The 20721-nt window shown below is 38.3% G+C and overlaps 1 protein-coding gene across 2 annotated transcripts in view; it reads left to right on the top strand.

The window, feature by feature from the left end:
* The window catches only part of GUCY1A2 (guanylate cyclase 1 soluble subunit alpha 2), a 420035-nt gene that overhangs the window by 338360 nt on the left and 60954 nt on the right, over nucleotides 1-20721 (top strand). The window contains exons 9-10 of one of the 2 annotated variants that reach the window (XM_064288866.1): nucleotides 11419-11438; nucleotides 14234-14252. The exons of the other annotated variant lie outside the window; for it this stretch is intronic. Of the exons in view, the coding sequence (XP_064144936.1) occupies nucleotides 11419-11438; nucleotides 14234-14252 (39 nt within the window). The remainder of the gene's footprint in view (nucleotides 1-11418; nucleotides 11439-14233; nucleotides 14253-20721) is intronic. 2 annotated transcript variants of the gene reach the window in all.

Genomic DNA, 20721 nt, shown 5'->3' with positions numbered 1-20721 from the left:
AATGGATATCCAGTTATGCCATCACCATTTGTTAAAAAGACTATCTTTTCCCCAATTAACTGACACTGGTCCTTTGTCAAATATCAGCTGCTTATACGTGGATGGATTTATATCTGGGTTGTCAATTCTGTTCCATTGGTCTATGTGCCTGTTGTTGTACCAGTACCAGGCTGTTTTGACTACTGTGGCTGTATAATAGGTTCTGAAGTCAGGTAAAGTGAGGCCTCCCACTTTCTTCTTTTTCAGTAATGCTTTGCTTATCCGAGGCTTCTTTCCCTTCCATATGAAATTGGTGATTTGTTTCTCTATCACCTTAAAAAATGACATTGGAATTTGGATCGGAAGTGTGTTATATGTATAGATGGCTTTTGGTAGAATAGACATTTTTACTATGTTAAGTCTTCCTATCCATGAGCAAGGTATGTTTTTCCACTTAAGTATGTCCTTTTGAATTTCTTGTAGTAGAGCTTTGTAGTTTTCTTTGTATAGGTATTTTACATCCTTGGTAAGATTTATTCTTAAGTATTTTATCTTCTTGGTGGCTACTGTGAATGGTATTGATTTGGTTATTTCCTCTTCGGTGTTCTTTTTGTTGATGTAGAGGAATCCAAGTGATTTTTGTATGTTTATTTTATAACCTGAGACTCTGCCAAACTCTTCTATTAGTTTCAGTAGTTTTCTGGAGGATTCCTTAGGGTTTTCTGTGTATAAGATCATGTCATCTGCAAATAGAGATAATTTTACTTCCTCCTTGCCAATCCGGATGCCTTTGATTTCTTTGTCTAGCCTAATTGCCCTGGCTAGGACTTCTAGCACGATGTTGAATAAGAGCGGTGATAAAGGGCATCCTTGTCTGGTTCCCGTTCTCAAGGGAAATGCTTTCAGGTTCTCTCCATTTAGAGTGATATTGGCTGTTGGCTTTGCATAGATGCCCTTTATTATGTTGAGGAATTTTCCTTCAATTTCTATTTTGGTGAGAGTTTTTATCATAAATAGGTGTTGGACTTTGTCAAATGCCTTTTCTGCATCAATTGATAAGATCATGTGGTTTTTGTCTTTTGTTTTATTTATGTGATGGATTACATTAATGGTTTTTCTGATATTAAACCAGCCTTGCATACCTGGTATAAATCCCACTTGATCGTGGTGAATTATTTTTTTGATATGTTGTTGAATTCTATTGGCTAGAATTTTGTTGAGGATTTTTGCATCTATGTTCGTGAGGGATATAGGTCTGTAATTTTCTTTTTTTGTAATGTCTTTACCTGGTTTTGGTATCAGGGAGATGGTGGCTTCATAGAATGAGCTGGGTAGTATTCCGGCATTTTCTATGCTTTGAAATACCTTCAGTAGTAGTGGGATTAACTCTTCTCTGAAAGTTTGGTAGAACTCTGCAGTGAAGCCGTTCGGGCCAGGGCTTTTTTTTGTTGGGAGTTTTTTGATTACCGTTTCAATCTCTTTTTTTGTTATGGGTCTATTTAGTTGTTCTACTTCTGAATGTGTTAGTTTAAGTAGGTAGTGTTTTTCCAGGAATTCATCCATTTCTTCTAGGTTTGCAAATTTGTTAGAGTACAATTTTTCGTAATAATCTGATATGATTCTTTTAATTTCATTTGGTTCTGTTGTGATGTGGTCCTTTTCGTTTCTTATTCGGGTTATTTGTTTCCTTTCTTGTATTTCTTTAGTCAGTCTAGCCAATGGTTTATCAATTTTGTTAATTTTTTCAAAGAACCAGCTTTTGGCTTTGTTAATTCTTTCAATTGTTTTTCTGTTCTCTAATTCATTTAGTTCAGCTCTAATTTTTATTACTTGTTTTCTTCTGGTGCCTGATGGATTCTTTTGTTGCTCACTTTCTATGTGTTCAAGTTGTCGGGACAGTTCTCTGATTCTGGCTCTTTCTTCTTTTTGTATGTGTGCATTTATCGATATAAATTGGCCTCTGAGCACTGCTTTTGCTGTGTCCCAGAGGTTTTGATAGGAAGTATTTTTATTCTCGTTGCATTCTATGAATTTCCTTATTCCCTCCTTGATGTCTTCTATAACCCAGTCTTTTTTCAGGAGGGTATTGTTCAGTTTCCAAGTATTTGATTTCTTTTCCCTAGTTTTTCTGCTATTGATTTCTAGTTTTATTGCCTTGTGGTCTGAGAAGATGCTTTGTAATATTTCGATGTTTTGGACTCTGCAAAGGTTTGTTTTATGACCTAATATGTGGTCTATTCTAGAGAATGTTCCATGTGCACTAGAAAAAAAAGTATACTGTGCAGCAGTTGGGTGGAGAGTTCTGTATAAGTCAATGAGGTCATGTTGGTTGATTGTTGTAAGTAGGTCTTCCGTGTCTCTATTGAGCTTCTTACTGGATGTCCTGTCCTTCTCCGAAAGTGGTGTGTTGAAGTCTCCTACTATAATTGTGGAGGTGTCTATCTCACTTTTCAATTCTGTTAAAATTTGATTTATGTATCTTGCAGCCCTGTCATTGGGTGCATAAATATTTAATATGGTTATGTCTTCCTGATCAATTGTCCCTTTTATCATTATGTAGTGTCCTTCTTTATCCTTTGTGGTGGATTTAAGTCTAAAGTCTATTTTGTCAGAAATTAATATTGCTACTCCTCTTCTTTTTTGCTTATTGTTTGCTTGATATATTTTTTTCCATCCTTTGAGTTTTAGTTTGTTTGTGTCTCTAAGTCCAAGGTGTGTCTCTTGTGGGCAGCATATAGATGGATCGTGTTTCTTTATCCAGTCCAAGACTCTCTGTCTCTTAATTGGTGCATTTCGTCCATTTACATTCAGCGTAATTATAGATAAATAAGTGTTTAGTGTTGTCATTTTGATGCCTTTTTATGTGTGTTGTTGACAATTTCATTTTTCCACATACTTTTTTGTGCTGAGACGTTTTTCTTATTAAATTGTGAAATCCTGATTTTCGTAGTGTTTGACTTTATGTTTGTTGAGTCGTTACATTTTTCTTGGCTTTTATCTTGAGTTATGGAGTTGTTATACCTCTTTGTGGTTACCTTATTATTTACCCCTATTTTTCTAAGTAAAAACGTAACTTGTATTGTTCTATATCACCTTGTATCCCTCTCCATATGGCAGTTCTATGCCTCCTGTATTTAGTCCCTCTTTTTGATTATTGTGATCTTTTACATATTGACTTCCGTGATTCCCTGTTTTTTTTTTTTTTTTTTTAATTAATCTTAATTTGTTTTTGTGATTTCCCTATTTGAGTTGATATCAGGATGTTCTATTCTGTGACCTTGTGTTGTGCTGGTATCTGATATTATTGCTTTTCTGACCAAACAATATCCTTTAGTATTTCTTGTAGCTTTGGTTTGGTTTTTGCAAATTCTCTAAACTTGTGTTTATCTGTAAATATCTTAATTTCGCCTTCATATTTCAGAGAGAGTTTTGCTGGATATATGATCCTTGGCTGGCAGTTTTTCTCCTTCGGTGCTCCGTATATGTCGTCCCATTCCGTTCTTGCCTGCATGGTTTCTGCTGAGTAGTCTGAACTTATTCTTATTGATTCTCCCTTGAAGGAAACCTTTCTTTTCTCCCTGGCTGCTTTTAAAATTTTCTGTTTGTCTTTGGTTTTGGCAAGTTTGATGATAATATGTCTTGGTGTTTTTCTTTTTGGATCAATCTTAAATGGGGTTCGATGAGCATCTTGGATAGATATCCTTTCGTCTTTCATGATGTCAGGGAAGTTTTCCGTCAGCAGATCTTCAACTATTTTCTCTGTGTTTTCTGTCCTCCCTCCCTGTTCTGGGACTCCAATCACACGCAAGTTATCCTTCTTGATAGAGTCCTACACGATTCTTAGGGTTTCTTCATTTTTTTATAATTCTTTTATCTTTTTTTTTTTGTCAGCTATGTTGGTGTTAATTCCCTGGTCCTCCAGATGTCCCAGTCTGCATTCTGATTGCTTGAGTGTGCTCCTCTGACTTCCTATTGCGTTGTCTAATTCTGTAATTTTATTGTTAATCTTTTGGATTTCTACATGCTGTCTCTCTACGGATTCTTGCAACTTATTAATTTTTCCACTATGTTCTTGAATAATCTTTTTGAGTTCTTCAACAGTTTTATCAGTGTGTTCCTTAGTTTTTTCTGCAGTTTGCCTTATTTCGTTTGTGATGTCTTGAAGCATTCTGTAAATTAGTTTTTTATATTCTGTATCTGATAATTCCAGGATTGTATCTTCATTTGGGAAAGATTTTGATTCTTTTGTTTGGGGGGTTGGAGAAGCTGTCATGGTCTGCTTCTTTATGTGGTTTGATATGGACTGCTGTCTCCGAGCCATCACTGGGAAACTAGTTTTTCCAGAAAATCCGCTAAAAAAAAATGCAGTCAGATCCCTATCAGAATTGCCTTTGGATTATAACCTCCACCTTGTTCCCTGTAAGGATGAAAGTCTGAGATTTGGATCATATATGCTTGGCTGTAGCTGGTTCTGTGTTTTTAGTCCAATTAGGGGTGGATTTTTGGTCCCTGGGTTTTTTGTTGTTGTTGTTGTTCCTTCTCTCAGGCCAAAAGAGTGGGTCAGGAAAAGACCAAAAGAAAAAAAAAAGGGGGGGAGAAGCAAATCCGCCGCGGAGCCGGAGCCATTCTCCCTCTGGCTGAGGCAATTCCAATGTTAATGAAGCCGCCTGGGAAGGGTGGGGGAGGGATCAGAGAGATAGGAGAGTAGCATCTCAGAATATAGCCAGAGTTGCTTGTATTGCTTGGAATGACTATTATATCTGAGATTCCCGCAGGGCGTGTCGCCTATGTGTGCTGGCTGTGTGGAGATTGCCCCCGGGGGTCTGGCCCTCTGAAGCCACCCGCTGCCAGTCTAAATCCTAGCGTCAAGGTTCCCCTGCTGGGACGCTTTACTCCCGGCTCCAAAATCAGTCGCTGCCTCCCGGGGACTTCTCGTCCCACCAGCTGCATTGCCATGCCACCCTGGCGGACCGGCTGGGCCCCCTCCCGGGGTTAGTTCAGGGGAGTGGAGCAGCTCTCCGTGCTTGTGCCGTGCCAGTGCCCAGTCGAAATCCCGGCGGGACGGTTCCCCGGCTGGGATGCTGCTCTCCCAGCTCCAAGACCAGTCACTGCCTCCCGGGGACTTCTCCCACCGGCTGCATCGCCACGCTGCCGGCACGAACTGGCTGGGCCCCCTCCTGGGCAGAGTTCGGGGGGTAGGGCTGGGCCCCTTGTTTGCGCCGTCAGCTCCCCTGGGCTCTGCCCTAAATCGGGCGCCAAAGGTTACCTGACTGGGACTCTGGCTCCAGGCTCTGAAAACAATCACTGCTTCCCCGTATTTGTTCGTTTTCCGTCTCTAAATCTGTGTTTGTTGCTCAGGGTTCGTAGATTGTTATGTACTTGATCGATTCACTTGTTTTTCTGAGTCTTTGTTGCAAGAGGGATCCGAGGTAGTGTCTACCTAGTCCGCCATCTTGGCCCCCTCCCCGAGCCTATTCTTTTTTTCTCCACTTATTAGTTGATTTTGTTTAATGTATTTTGATAACAACATGAACTTTGATAAAATAGCTCAAATGGCATTCAGCTGAGGGCAGTAATTGATAGGAGCGTAGGTAAGTTGCTAAGTAAGCATAGTGGGATCATTTACTTTTATCTAATGATAAATCTATTAGTCTGAGAGAAGAAAACTGAGCATCCTTGTCACATATTCAAATGTCATAACTTTACTCAGTTTCATCTATTTAGCTATATGCACTGTTTAGAAATGAATGTTAGTCAAATTCATGCAGCAATTATCTAGATTAAGAACTAAAAGGATTCAGTACACTTGATTGTGACATTATATTTAATGGTAAAATCTGTCATGTTCATGGTAATTACTTGCGTCTGCAAAATGAAGAAAGGTTATATGTATTTGTCTTCTCGTCATTATCCTCACCATTGTAAATTTTTTCTCAAAATATCCATATATGAATGGTGCTAGAAGAGGCACCACGTTTTTGTTAAAAACATTACATCCATTTCCTCTGGAATCATTTTGACAATGGTAAAAAACTTACCACCTTTTATTCTGGTCCCTCAAATCCTCCCATTTCAATAGCTTCTCTCTTTCTACAAATGGAACACTACCTCCCATTCTTGAAGGCCAGTTCCTATGATTATTTTCTATTTTCCTTCTTCCTTCTCCCATAATACGTAATATCATCACACCTTGCCAATATTTCCAATGCACTGTCTTTCTCATTCAGTGAAAATGTGAACTCTCCCTGGCCACATGCAAGCTTCAGCGTGGAGCTTTAGATGGTAGACCCCTAGCCACATGAGGCTACTGAGCTTTTTAATTATGAATAATTGGAATTGAGATGCGCTGCAAATGAAAATTACTACCAGATTTCAAAGACTTTCTAAAAAAAAAGGAATGTAAAAATTATCTTTAATAGTTTTATATTGATTATAAAGCAAAATTTTAGTATTTTGGCTATATTAGGTTAAATTAAATGTGAAAAGTAATTCCACCTGTTTCTGTTTTTTAAAATGGCTACTACAGAAATTCAAATTACAGTGTGGCTTACATTTGCATTATATTTCTATTGGACAGGCATGCTCTCTGCTCTGAGGTTGTTTAGCTGGATAGGAAGATAATTATAATATCATAATATGATAAGTTTTTTTTTAATATGATAAGAGCTACAGAAAAAAAAAAAACCTTTGCCGTTGAGTCAATTCCAATTCATAGAAACCCCACATGTTTCAAAGTAGAACTGTGCTGTATGGGTTTTTAATGGCTGTAACTTTTTGAAAGTAGATCTATAGGCCTTTCTCTCATGGTGCCGCTGGGTGGATGTGAACGACCAAACTTTTGGTTAGTAGTTGAATGCAAAGAACCTAGAGACCTTGATCAGACTCACACAGAGGTGTAAAGAGCCGAATGAAGAATCATTTCTGAAAGATTGGAAGAAGTGATATTTGACCATCACAGAAGGAGGTCAAGGGTGCTAACATTCTAAATAGAGGAAACAAGAAAGAGGGAAAGAGGCCACTGAAACCTGTTTTACGACTTAAGAAGTGACTTTTTTTGCTCATGACTTTAGAATGATATGCTCGGTTGTGGCAGTGGAGAAAACAGACCATCATTCATTCATTCATCCCACTCATTCAAGAAATATAACTTTGGGAATTAAAAGATATTCATGGGCACATGAAGATTACAATCTAGAATAGAAAAGAGTTTATAAAAAATAAATACAGTTGATAGATGAACAAGTAGAATTACATACATGGTAAAGTGCTAACTGAGGAAGAAGGACTGAGTATCTTGGGAGAAGCAATCAAAAAGAACTCAACAAAAGATAGGATCCCTGAGTTGGATCTTGAAGGACATACAGAGGGGAGGTTATTGCAAATGAAGGAACAGTTGTGAGAAGCCATGAGGATATTTCCATTCTTCGTAGCTTGGCATAATTAATTGTAACCACTTTGACAGTTATGACATCTTCTGAATTTACCAAAAGAGCTGTTTTGTCATTGAAGGGACCATTTTTTCCCTGGCAATTTTACAAAAATAAGCTGGCTTGTGTCATTGTAGAAAATGGTCCCTAATTAAATTTTACTGGACTTCTAAAGAGCAGTTTCCAACAAATGACTCTATATTCTTATCATTTCCCTTATGTTCCTCAACTAAGACCTGGTCCCTGTGACAAAAGTTAGATCTTTTAAATAAACCTCTCCTGGCAAAGCTGCTCATTTGCAGGCACACACCCTGCCCCCGGAAATGAAAAGAAAAAATTATTTTAGTTACCTCATTAGCAATTCTTTTTGCACAAACAGGTCAAGAACACTGAAAGGATTTGAGAGAAGCTTCAGTATCTAAAGCTGCAAAGCTCAGAGTTTGTATTCTCTGTTGGCTGCAGGAGACAGCCAACCAGTCAATACATTGCTGTCAAAGTGACTCCAACTCATGGTGACCCCATGTGTGTCAGAATAGAGCTGTACTCCATAGGGTTTTTAATGTTGATTTTTTTGGAACTAGATGCCAGGCCTTTCTTCTGAGGCATCTCTGGGTGGACTCAAACCTCTAATCTTTCAGTTAGCAGCCAAACACTTTAACTGTTTGCACCACCCCATCAATTCTTCCTTTCTAGCTGCATCCCCACATTTTCTTCCCCCTTTAACTCCTTCCAAAGTTTTTAAAAGAACAAAGGAACATTTTTTTTAATGTTAATTTGGGGTGGTATGGGAAAGCATTTTTATTTCTTTGCTTATTGTGATCTCCATTAGAATGTCAGCACTATAAAAGCAGAGACCTCATGAGTCTTATTTACTCCTGTGTCTCTCGCACCTAGAACGATGTGTAGTATATAGTAGGAACTCAAGAAATATTTGGTGAATGAATAAGTAAGTGAAAGATATCAAGACTGAATGAACTAAATCTTTTCCTCTAGCAATCACACTTTTTAGAAATAAGAACTTGTCACTCTCATTCTTTTCAAAAGCAGAAGAGAAGAGAAGGAGTATTTTGTGATTTTTTTTAAACCTTGCATTTGCACTTCAAATATCTTGTCCATCATTCATTTAATATTTATTGAACGTCTATTTCTCACACAAGATAAATAGATATAGCCCCTTCTCTCAAAGGGTGTAGGTGTAGGTGAGTTGTCAAATGTACAAACAAATGCATATGTATTATTGATGCTTGGTATATATGCAATTTATATTTTCAGCTTCAACTATCCATAAGTGAGCTTAGAGTGGTTAGGCATAGTAAATACATTTTCTCGTAGGCACACACTTAGATCGCCCATGCTGCAAGTCTTGGGTAGGGAGCTGTTCCGTGAGCTTAGATTACTGTTCACCGTCTGCATGTCCACATGGCTTACTGTGGTCTGTCTCATTCTTTTGTAAATATTTTTGGGAGAAATTATCTGATGCTATGGCAAGTGAATTTAGGAATTTCCAAAGATTTGGGGTAGATGTCCTCTACATCTCCTCAGTAGAACTTCAAAAGTCTAATATTACTTATAAGTGCTAAAATAGAGGGATATATAAAAAATCAAGATAGCCCAGAGGATGGGATAATGAACTGTGGCTGGTAAATGATGGGAATAAGGAGGGAGGGAAAGAAGGTACAGAAGCTCTTGTAGGCAGGAGATATAAAGTAAGTTGTGTTGTTGTTGGGTGCCACTGAGCTGATTCCTACTCATAGTGGCCCCATGTGTTTGAGTAGAACTGCCTTATAGGATTTTCTTGGTGGTAATCTTTATAGAAGCAGATTGCCAGGTCTTTCTCCTGTCGAGCTCCTGGGTGGGTTCCAACTGCCAACCTTTCAGTTAGCAGCTGACTGGTTAACCGTTGTGCCACTGGGTGTTGAAGATCAGTAGTTGAGTATGAATATGTCAGAACTATCCTCAAGGTAGAGAGGATAGTTCAAGTAGAAATAGCATGTGCAAAAGCCCAGATGTATGAAATTATTCAGTGAATTTAGAAAACAGCAAGGAAAATAGCATCTTAGGAGAAAACATTGCATGTGAAGGAGGCCCTAGCCAGAGCAATAATGCAAGAAAAAGAAATAAAGGGCATCCGAATTGGTAAGGAAGAAGTAAAAGTATCCCTCTTTGCAGATGCTATGATCTTATACACAGAAAACCTTAAAGAATTCACAAGAAAATTCCTGGAACTAATAGAGGATTTCAGCAAAGCATCAGGATACAAGATAAATATACAAAAATCAGTTGGATTCCTCTATACCAACAAAAAGAACTTCGAAAAGGAAATCATCAAATCAGTACCATTTACAACAGCCCCCAAGAAGATAAAATACTTAGGAATAAATCTAACCAGAGATGTAAAAGACCTATACAAAGAAAACTGTAAGACACTACTGCGAGAAACCAAAAGAGAACTACATAAGTGGAAAAACGTACCACGCTCATGGATAGGAAGACTGAGCATTGTGAAAACATCAATTCTACCCAAAGCAATCTACAGATACAATGCAATCCCAACCAAATTCCAATGACATTTTTTAATGAGATGGAGAAACAAATCACCAACTTCATCTAAAATGATAAAGACCCTGGAAGAAAAAATAAGGGCAATGCTAGGAGCCCTAATACATGGCATAAACAGAATATAAACCATAACTAACAATGCACAAACACCAGAACAGAAACTAGTTAACTGGGAGCTCCTAAAAATCCAACACTTACGCTCATCAAAAGACTTTATTAAAAGAATAAAAAGACTACCTACAGACTGGGAAAATATTTTTACCTACGACGTATCTGACAAGGGTTTAATCTCTAAAATCTGCAAGATACGGCAAAATCTCAACAACAAAAAGACAAATAACGCAATTAAAAAATGGGCAAAGGATATGAACAGACACTTCACCAAAGAAGACATTTAAGTGGCTAAAAGATACATGAGGAAATGCTGAGGATCATTACCCATTAGAGAAATGCAAATCAAAACTACAATGAGATACCCTCTCAACCCAACAAGGATGGCACTAATCCAAAAAAACACAAAATAATAAATGTTGGAGAGGTTCTGGAGAGACAGGAACACTTATGTGCTGCTGGTGGGAATATATAATGGTACAGCCACTCTGGAAATCGATTTGGCGCTTTCTTAAAAAGCTAGAAATAGAAGTACCATAGGATCCAGCAATCCCACTCCTTGGAATATATCCTAGAGAAATAAGAGTTGTCACACGAATAGATACATGCACACCCATGTTCATTGCTGCACTTATCACAATAGCAAAAAGATGGAAACAACCTAGATGCCCATCAACAGATGCATGGATAAACAAATTATAGTACATACATACAATGGAATACTACACAAAGATAAAGAGCAATGAAGAATCCTTGAAATATCTCACAACATGGATGAATCTGGAGGGCATTATGCTGAGTGAAATTAGTCAGTCACAAAAGGGCAAATATTGTATGAGACCACTGTTATAAAAACTGAAGAGAAGGTTTTAAAACAGAAGAAAACATTCTTTGATGGCTACAAGGGTGGGGAGGGAGGGAGAGGGAATTCACTACTAGATAGTAGACAAGAATCATCTTAGGTAAAGGGAAGGACAACACACAATACAGGGGAAGTCAGCACCACTGGACTAAACCAAAAACTAAGAAATTTCCTGAACACAACCTAACAATTCAAGAGACAGAGTAGCAGGGGCTGGAGTCTGGGGACCATGGTTTCAGGGGACATCTAGGTCAATTGGCCTAACAAAGTTTATTAAGAAAATGTTCTGCATCCCACTTTGGTGTGTGGCATCTGGGTCTTAAAAGCTTGTGAGCAGCCATCTAAGATGCGTCAATTGGTCCCCACCCACTTGGAGCAAAGGAGAAGGAAGAACACCAAAGATAAAGGAAAATATTAGCCCAAGAGAGAAAAGAGCCACGTAAACCAGAGACCCCATCAGCCTGAGACCAGAAGAACTAGATGATGCCCAGCTACCACCAGTGACCACCCTGACAGGGAACATAATAGAGAGTCCCTGATGGAGCAGGAGAAAAGTGTAGAACAGAACTAAAACTCAAATTAACAGACCAGACTTAATGGTCTGATAGACACTGAAGGAACTCCTGAAGCATGGCCCCCAGACACTCTGTTAACCTGGAACTAAAACCATTCCCAAAGACCACTCTTCAGACAGATATTAGACCAGGCTATAAAACATAAAATAATACCAGTGAAGAGTGTCCTTCTTAGTTCATGCAGATACAGGAGACCTAATGGACAGCTCCTCTCCAGAGGCAGGGTAGGAAAGCAGGAAGGGATAGGAGCTAGTTGAATGGACACAGGAAACCCAGGGTGGAAAGGGAGAGTGTGCTGTCACATTGTAGGGATTGCAGCTAGTGTCCCATGACAATATGTGTATAAAATTTTGTATGAGAGATTAACTTGAGCTGTAAACTTTCACCAAAAGTCCATTAAAAAAAAAAAAAAAAGAGAGAGGGAAAATATTATAAAGACAGGAGGAATGTTAGATGAGATGGAATATTGGACGGGGGGAGGAGGGGGGACCGGGTCAGGCCGTTAAAGGTTACAAATTCCTTGCAAAGGGGTCTGAATATTATTCAATAGGAGCTTAGGAGTTGCTGAGAGATTCTAATTAGGGATAAACTTGTTCAGGTGAATGTTTTAGAAAGAGCCCTCTGGCAACAGTGTGTTGGAAGACTGAAGGGGAAATAAACGAGAGACAGGGAGACAAGTTAGGGAACTAGTCTGGTAGTCCAGATGAAGAGAATGAGAGCCCAAGGTAATGTAGTAACAGTAAGAATGGAAAGAGGAAGCCTATTAAAAAAACCCACTAAGTGGACAGATTTAAGAGACAGAATCGGCAGGACGTTTCCTAAGTGATTTCAAGTCTACAAAGTCTAGTTTCTGAATCTAAGTTGTTTTTCCTTTTATTTTTAAGAAACCTGTGATATTTTTTCCTTAAGTATGTTTTTTTTTTTTTTTTTTTTTTTTTTTTTGTTGAATTCTTTTTAAATGACTGGGGCAAAGGAACAATTCAAAAATGTGACCTTAGTGCTGTGTTTAGTAGATTGAAAATTCTTCAGAGGCTTAAGAAATTAAGAATGTCTGGGGCTGCCTTCCAAGATCAAGAGACAAAGATCATCTAACTGAGAAGCTCATATCATCCTTTGCATGGTTCCATCTTGCTAATGTGGAAAAGTGCCAGTGGCTGGATTCTGTTTGACAGACTCAGTGAGCCTGGCTCAGAGGACTCTGAACAGTGAAACTCCCGAGTTGAGCCACCTTTCTTAGGACCTCTTGAATTTGGCCTCTCATTGTCAGGATGGGTCCCTGATTCTTGCTTACAACAACTTGAATGCCTGCTTCCTTCCTCCTTCAGAATTTAGACAGGCTCTGCTATGAGAATGACTCCTGTCATAACATGCTGGCCTTAATATCAGGGTCTCCTTACTTATATTAGGCCCCTGGATGGCACAAACAGTTTGTGCTCGACTACTGAAGATTAGTGATTTGAACCCACCACCAGTGCCATGGAAGAAGGGCCTGGCAATCTGCTTCCATAAAAGATTACAGCTAACAAAACCCTATAAAACAGTTCTACTCTGTAACACATGGGTCGCCATGAGTTAGAATCAACTCAACAGCAACAGGCTTGGTTTGGTTTTTGGTTTTGCTTACATTGCTTTATAGTTTATCATCTGACTTCTTATGTATCCCTCGCTTCCTAGTTTTGCTCCTCCATTTTGCTCTGACCTACCTGTATGCTGTAAAATTTCAGACTTTTGGCCTGGTTTTAGGTCTTTGGTTCTAGGTTGATTAGAGACCTTTTAAATATTCATTTCTCCAAAATTCTTCATCCATCTCTCCCCCGCCCCACCATGCTATACACTCTTTGGTAAAGTTTTCCACTCCCATGCCTTTAGCTGCCACCTCAAAGCTGATAACTCCCATGATAATGATAGTAACATATATTAACACACAGCAACCTTATGAGTTAGGCACTATCATTATCATCAGTTTTCAGTAAGAGCACTGAAGCATATATAAGTGAATCTAAAGTCACACATAAGATAGATCGTAGAGCCAGGACTAAAACCCAGCCATTCCAAGAAATTCCACTCTCTCAATCATTACAGAATGAATGAATTCTGTACTCCTTCTATGCTGTTTATTTTGCCCTACACTTCCCAATTACAGACCCTTTTTGCTATGCTGACACCCTAAGGAAGAGAGAAGGGAATGCCGTGCCTTCAGAGGCACTGTAACAATGAGGTCAGGTACAAAAGGTTTAACCATTGGGCCACGGGCAACCATATTTCTTTTTGCCTTTCAGTCTTTGTCTTTAGGATTGAAAGCAGTTGGACTTCCTTAAGAGCAGGGGCCTGTAAAGAGAGAGAGAGGCAAAAACCAGGCAGAAAGTTAAGGAAATTCTACCCTTAAACAAGAGGATCATACTGAGTAAGAGCTTCTTTTACTTGGATTTTCCTTTGAGGATGCTCCATCGTCCATGCAGTATGGGATGGCAAGCACTCTTAAGGTGTTGGAGGGCAGAGTGTGGGACTGGCAGAGCAGCTGGAAATTGAAGGGAAGAAATATCAGAAATGAGGGACTCACAGGCATAAAAGCCCCCAAATCTGTGTACTAAAGCCTCAAAATTGGGCTGACCTCTTAATTATGCATGCATGGGAGGAGCCTCCAAGAAACTCAGTGGGAAGTGAAAGATGCAAAGCTGAAAGCAGAGTAGAGGTTTGAAATGATTTTCACTATAAGTGAGAAGTGATACAGAGTTTGGAGTTGGAGTCTTGCAAAGTTAGGGGCACATGGTAAACATCTTGGAATTTGGAATGAAAGCCCAGAAATACTATACTTTAGGAGTAAGACTATGTCCCAGAATTAAGGAATTTGCTCCAAGACTAAGGAAAAAATAGAATAGATCCACCCTAACAAAGTGTAAAATCAAACCTCTCTAAGTTCAGGGTGATCAACCAGTAATTTAACCATCTGCTAGGACAAAAATTAACAGTCCTCGGAGGGCACTAACAGAATACAGCATCTCTATAATGTGTCATTCACAATAGGTATTTTTGTTGTTAAGTGTTATTGAGTTAGCTCTGATGCGTAGCAACCTTATGGATAACAGAGGGAGATGTTGCCTGGTCCTGTGCCATATTCATGATTGTTGCTATGTTTGAGTCCATTGCTTTGGCTATTGTGTCAATCCATTTCATTGAGGGTTTCTCTCATTTTCATTAATATTCTACTTTATCAACCATGATGTCCTTCTCTAGTGATTGGTCTTTCCTGATGTTATATCCAGAGTAAGCAAGACGAAGTCTCACCATCCTCACTTCTAAGGAGCATTCTGATTATATTTCTTCTAAAATTGATTTGTTTGTTTTTCTAGCAGTCTATGGTATATTCAGTTTTCTTTGCCACCACCCCAGTTCAAATGTATCAGTTCTTTTTCTGTCTTCCCTTTTCATTGTCTAGCTTTTGAATGCATATGAAGCGATTGAAAAGACCATGACTTGGGTCAGGTGAACCTTAGTTATCAAAGTGACATCTTTGTTTTGAAAACTTTAAAGTGGTGTTTTTTCAGCATATTTAGACAATGCAGTGTGTTGTTGGATTTCTTGTTTGCTGCTTCCATGGATGTTGATTATTGATCCAACTAGAATGAAATCATTGACAACTTCAATTTCTTCCTTATTCATCATGATGTTGTCTTTTGGTTTAGCTGTGAGGATTTTCGTTTTCTTTGGGTTCAGGTGTAATCCATACTAAAGGCTGTAGTCTTTGACTTTCATCAGTATGTACTTCAAGTTGTCCTCATTTTCAGCAAGCAAGGTTGTGTCATCTGCATATCTCAGGTTGTTGATGAATCTTCCTCCAACCCTGATGTGGCTTTCTTTTTCAGAGTCCAGCTTCTCAAATTATCTAATAAGTATTATTAGACATTCAAAAAAAAATGCAAGAAAATGTGACCCATTTTACCATACTAACCAACATCTCCTGGGCACATTCCATTTTTCTAGTGCCCTTCTATGCAATGTCTATGCTTTTATTGTTCTCCACCAAACTGTCAAGCAGTCTCTCATGGAACTCTTGACTGATAAACAACCAATGCTTCATGGAGCCATTTCTCTCCTTATATTATTGAGTATATAAAAGGCAAAGAAAAGCACAATAAATAATTTTTTTTAAAAGGCAAAGAAAAATAACTAATGTAAGAAGCTAGGTGCGATATTGTCATTGCAACAGTCACTGGAGATTCAGGTACTTAAACTTACAAACATCTGTCACTGACAGACTTTTAAGCTCACAATGATAAACAATAAATAGTAGCGATGAGGAAGATAATTATTTATCCTCATAACTATCCTATGAGTTAACCATTGTTATTACTCTTTTACAGATAGGGAGATGAAAGCTCAGAAAGTAAACATGGCTTCTTAAGGTCAGACAGATAGTCTATGGCATAGCCAGGATTGGAACACTGATATGTTAGATGGGCTTAATTAAGTTCAAGGTCTTAAACTATGACTTGAACAAGGACTGCTCAGAATGTGGGAAGATAAAGGGTCCTTACGATAAAATGTACTTAAAGAGAGCCTGCATAAGCAGGATAAAGACACTTACGGGCAAGGTAATTAGACTAGGAAGTTGGGGCTCATTTTATAGGTGTGACTCTGTGACCATATGAAAGGTGAACCCTGGCTAACAAAATTCCTTAAAGAGTTCTTACTCTTCTTTCAACTTGAGAAGAGGAAGGGTCTGGTTTTTTGAGTCTGAGGAGTAAACTCTTGTGATGGCTAATTCTATTTCCCATCTGTCATTAGCCATGCCAAGACTGTTTACAGGGCTGGGACCTACAGGAGCTTCCCTGGCCACATTCAGTTGTGTCTTTGTCTCCTTGTGCACAGTTCTGAAAGAGGCAGCAGGTAACCCTTAGTTCCTATAGGGCAGGTGTCGTTGCTCTGATACACCCATTTAACCTGACTTACCCTGTTTTGTTTTTTCCTGTGATTTCTTGCTTTTAACTTGGTAGAAAAGAAGAAAGAAAGGAAGGGAAATAATACCTTGGGCAAGTTTCTGGAAAGTTATTCTTTACTTAAATTCATTTTTGGGGAACTCCCATTATGAGACAGAGCAATAAGAGAAAACAAAATCCGTTTCAAGTATCTGATTCAAAAAGCACATTAATTTATGTTCAGAGGTTTTAAAGAAGTATAAATTCATTTTTCACCCAGCAAGTACTTACTGAGCCTGGAGGGTTCAAGTAGGTTCTGGGGATATAACAGTAAGACAGATACTAAACTTGTTTTCCTAGAGCTCAAGTAGTGGAGATAGGTAGTGTAACAAGCAATTAAAATAAAGTGTGATAAATTGGAAGGAGAGGGGAAATACAGAAAATAAAGGTCATACCAAGAAGGCTTCCTGATAAAAGGCTTCCTGGAGGAAGTGATCTCTAAGCTATGGTCTGAAAAGTGAGTAGCCATCCGGACAGATCAAGGATTGGAGAAAGGAGAGGGCATCTTATGCATAGGCATGGAACAGGTACAAATCTAGGTTAATGGGAATTACCAGGAGATGTGATGGAAGACAGTCAGGAAGGTGAACAGTACCAATAAAGGCCTAGGGGAATAAAAGAGCTTTTTGTGTTTAGGGATCTGGAAACAATTTGGTACCATGATAAAAGGTATCAAAATAACTATATATATTTTAATAGTCTTATCACCAAAACCAAACCAAACCCATTGCCATCGAGTCAATTCTGACTTATGTCAACCCCATGCGTGTCAGTAGGACTGCACTCCATAACTGTCTTATAAAGCCATACATTAATAATAGCATTAGTAATAATCAGAAATTCATTAGTTAATGAAGATATTGGTTTGGTTAAAACTACAGAATTTTTTATTCTGAATTTCAAGTGTCTGGGAAATGGGGTCACACAAAACAAAAGACCAATCGTGTGTGTGTGTGATGCTTACAATGTTAATTTTAGGGAATTCTTTCACACATAGAATGAATTACTCTTTGGGTTCTACACACGTACGATTGGCCTTTTTGAAGACTACTTTGTGTAGGTTCTTCATTTAGCAGGTCCCCTTTTTGAAAAAAAAAGGTTTTCTACTATTTTTTTCTCTTATTTGCTTGCATGGGATAGATGGTGTGCTGATCGCAAATAAATGCTACATAGCCTTTCTTTTCAAACTTTAGAGCTTTTTCTCAAAAAAAAAAAAAAAAGCACAGGTTAATTAAAAGCAGAGCCCTAGTTAAATCAGTTGACTTATTCTAGTCCATAGGCTCACCGATTCATGAGAGTTATCTATTATTCTTTCATTTTGTACTAGAAGACACCATCAAAATAAAAAACTTCACTGGCCTAAAGTGGAACTAAAAGAACAATGGTTTTGAGTAGTGTGTTTAGCTCCAGTTGCCACGATTTTTATTTTCTTTGAGAGGATGTTAACTGGTTTCTTCTAATTTTTAGCCACAGTGATTTCAGAGGATCTAAAAGATACAATTAAGGTCTGGGCTGAGTTACTTTATCAATTACTGGGCTAATATGACAAGCAAAGTAGGATCGGGTATAAAAGATTGACTCAAGATTCCTTACTTGAAAGTTTTTTTTTTTCCATTCTTAGTTTTCAAATATTGATGAGGAATTCAAAGATGAATGAGTATCCATCCAGTCTCTTGATAAGTGAAAATAAAGTGCTACAGATATTTGAAAACCCTGGTGGTGTAGTGGTTAAGAGCTATGGCTCCTGTCCAAAAGGTGGGCAGCTCGAGTCCATCAGGTGCTTCTTGGAAACCCTATGGAGCAGTTCTAGTCTGTCCTGTAGGGTTGCTATGAGTCAGAATCGACTCGATGGCACTGGGTTTGGTTTTTTTTTTTTTTTGGTTTAGGTATTTAGAGGAGAGAGGGGGTGACATTTATACCCATCATAGAATTTCCATTCATTCATTCTTCAGCTCATTAACTCACTTATTCATTAATTCAACAAACCTTTTTAAAATTGTCTACCAAATGCAAAATTCCACGCTAGGCTTTGAGGATGCAGGAATGACGTGGAATTGGAAAGGATCTTACTGGTATAGTTCTTGAAATCTGGGGAGTCCATGAACTCCCTTGAAAAGTTGATGAACACTTTGGGTGCAACAGGTGCACATATATGCGCCAACTTCAGGGTCCCATGTATGCCTTAAAGCCACCGTTGGGTCCCTTGGGATTTATGAATCCTCCTTAGTGATTGTTTAGTTTCCAGTTTTGTTCTGTGATTGAATTTGCTACCTGACCCAAGGTTTTTAAACCTTATAATGGGGTTAATTTTATTTTCACAGGTTACCCCTAAAGTAGTATTAGGTCCTATCTTCTAGATACACCTCCAGTTGAGAGATCTTTTGATGAAATTAAGAGACCAACCCGCGTAGCAAAATGAACATGAGCACCATCTAATGTCCAACTAGAGTAAATGTTGGTGACAACGGTTACATATTCATGTGTGTGTGTGTGTGTGTGTGTGTGTGTATAGGAACCTATAGGACAGAGTAGAACTACCCCCATAGAGTTATATACATAAAACTGAGGATTCCTATGCACCAAAGGAATCAGTGTCCCTATTGTCGTTTTGGTCGCTATGAGTCGGAATCGACTCGACGGCACTGGGGTTGGGTATTGTCATTTGATTGGTTGATTTGTTTGTTTCTAACATTTGTAAATTATTTTTCTACATTATCACATCTGATTCTTTTATTCCACAAAGAAATCCCTTGAGTTAACTGTAATTGTCTACTTATAAAGATAATGAATGTTTTGTAGAGCATATATTTTACATTTTTAAATAAAATTGTTATTTTTAAATGGCTTTAGATTTACAGAATAATCCTAAAGATATTACAGAGAGTTTCTTCATACCCCATACTCAGATTCCCCTATGATTGACATCTTGCATTAGTATGGTACATTTGTCATAATTAATTAACAAATATTGGTATGTTATTATTAACTACAGTCTATACTTTATTCACATTTTCTCAGTGTCCTTGTTCTGTTTCAAGATCACATCCAGGATACCATATTACAGTTACTACTCCCATCTCCTGAAGCTTGGCTCTGACAGTTTGATTTATATTTGATGTTGTATTTGAATTTTATTGTAGCTTTCTGTTTTTTTTTTTTAATTTTTAAAAATACTAATAGAAAACTACTTTTCTGTTCTTTTGATAATTCTATAAGACTATTTCAGCAGTTAATATTTATGGGGATGAATTATCATTATGCAATTTTCATCTCTAATAATTTAAAAAAGGGGAACTTCAAAAAGAGAATTGGCTAAGATGTTATACTAGACAGACCATTTCAGTAGAAGCCTTTAGGGTTATGTTTCTGATTGGGCTCTAATCCTCACTGGCTAGGCCACCATTAGCAAGCCATCTGCCATTTGTGTTTCAATTTCCATATATGTAGAATAGTGTATGAACCAGAAAGCTTCCCCTTACACTAAGAGAAGATAAATAAAATTGATTGCACTTTTCCTGGTAAAAGTTAATAATCAGGATGTTCATATTGGATACACAAATAAAGGCTTATTATTTACCAGCCTAAGCTGGCACACATTATTATTATCTCCATCTTATGGATGAAGAGGGTGTATTTTAGAGAAGTAATTTGCCCAAGGCCAGATTCCAAAGTCTATGACAACCTTCAAAAGGACAACACCCCTTTTGGCATCCTTAATCCTTAAATGCCCTATAACTCCAGCTGCTGTGTTGCTGTTTATTGTTACCATCAGCTGCCGTTGACTTGCCCCACACCTGCAGCTCATGGCAACCCCATGTATAATAGGATTGGACCATTGTAATCTGTAGGATTTTTCTTGGTTAATTTTCAGTAGTAGAATGCCAGGCCTTTCTTCCTAATCTGTCTTAGTCTGGAATCTCCATTGAAATCTTTACGGCATCACACCAATAGGCAATCCTCAACTGACAGGTGGTAGCTGCACAGGAGGTGCATCGGCCAGGAATCGAAACTAGGGCTACTGTAATGACCAACACTCCAAACTGAAGAAGTTTGCTTCTTGAGTCCCATTGCCTCCAGGCACTGGAGACTGTATAAAATGCTAATAGATGAGTCTGGGCTGCTGCCCACCCAAAAACAGAGATGCTGAAGTCTCAAGCAAACATTTATCTCACACCAACTGAAATGCGTTAAGTCTGAGAAACATTCACAGCTCTAAGCTACTTGCTGATACT

Source organism: Loxodonta africana, chromosome 7, assembly GCF_030014295.1.
Source record: "Loxodonta africana isolate mLoxAfr1 chromosome 7, mLoxAfr1.hap2, whole genome shotgun sequence".
NCBI classification, from domain to species: Eukaryota; Metazoa; Chordata; class Mammalia; order Proboscidea; family Elephantidae; genus Loxodonta; species Loxodonta africana.
The sequence above is the reverse complement of the archived record's forward strand: the minus strand, read 5'-3'. Positions and strand labels throughout refer to the sequence as shown.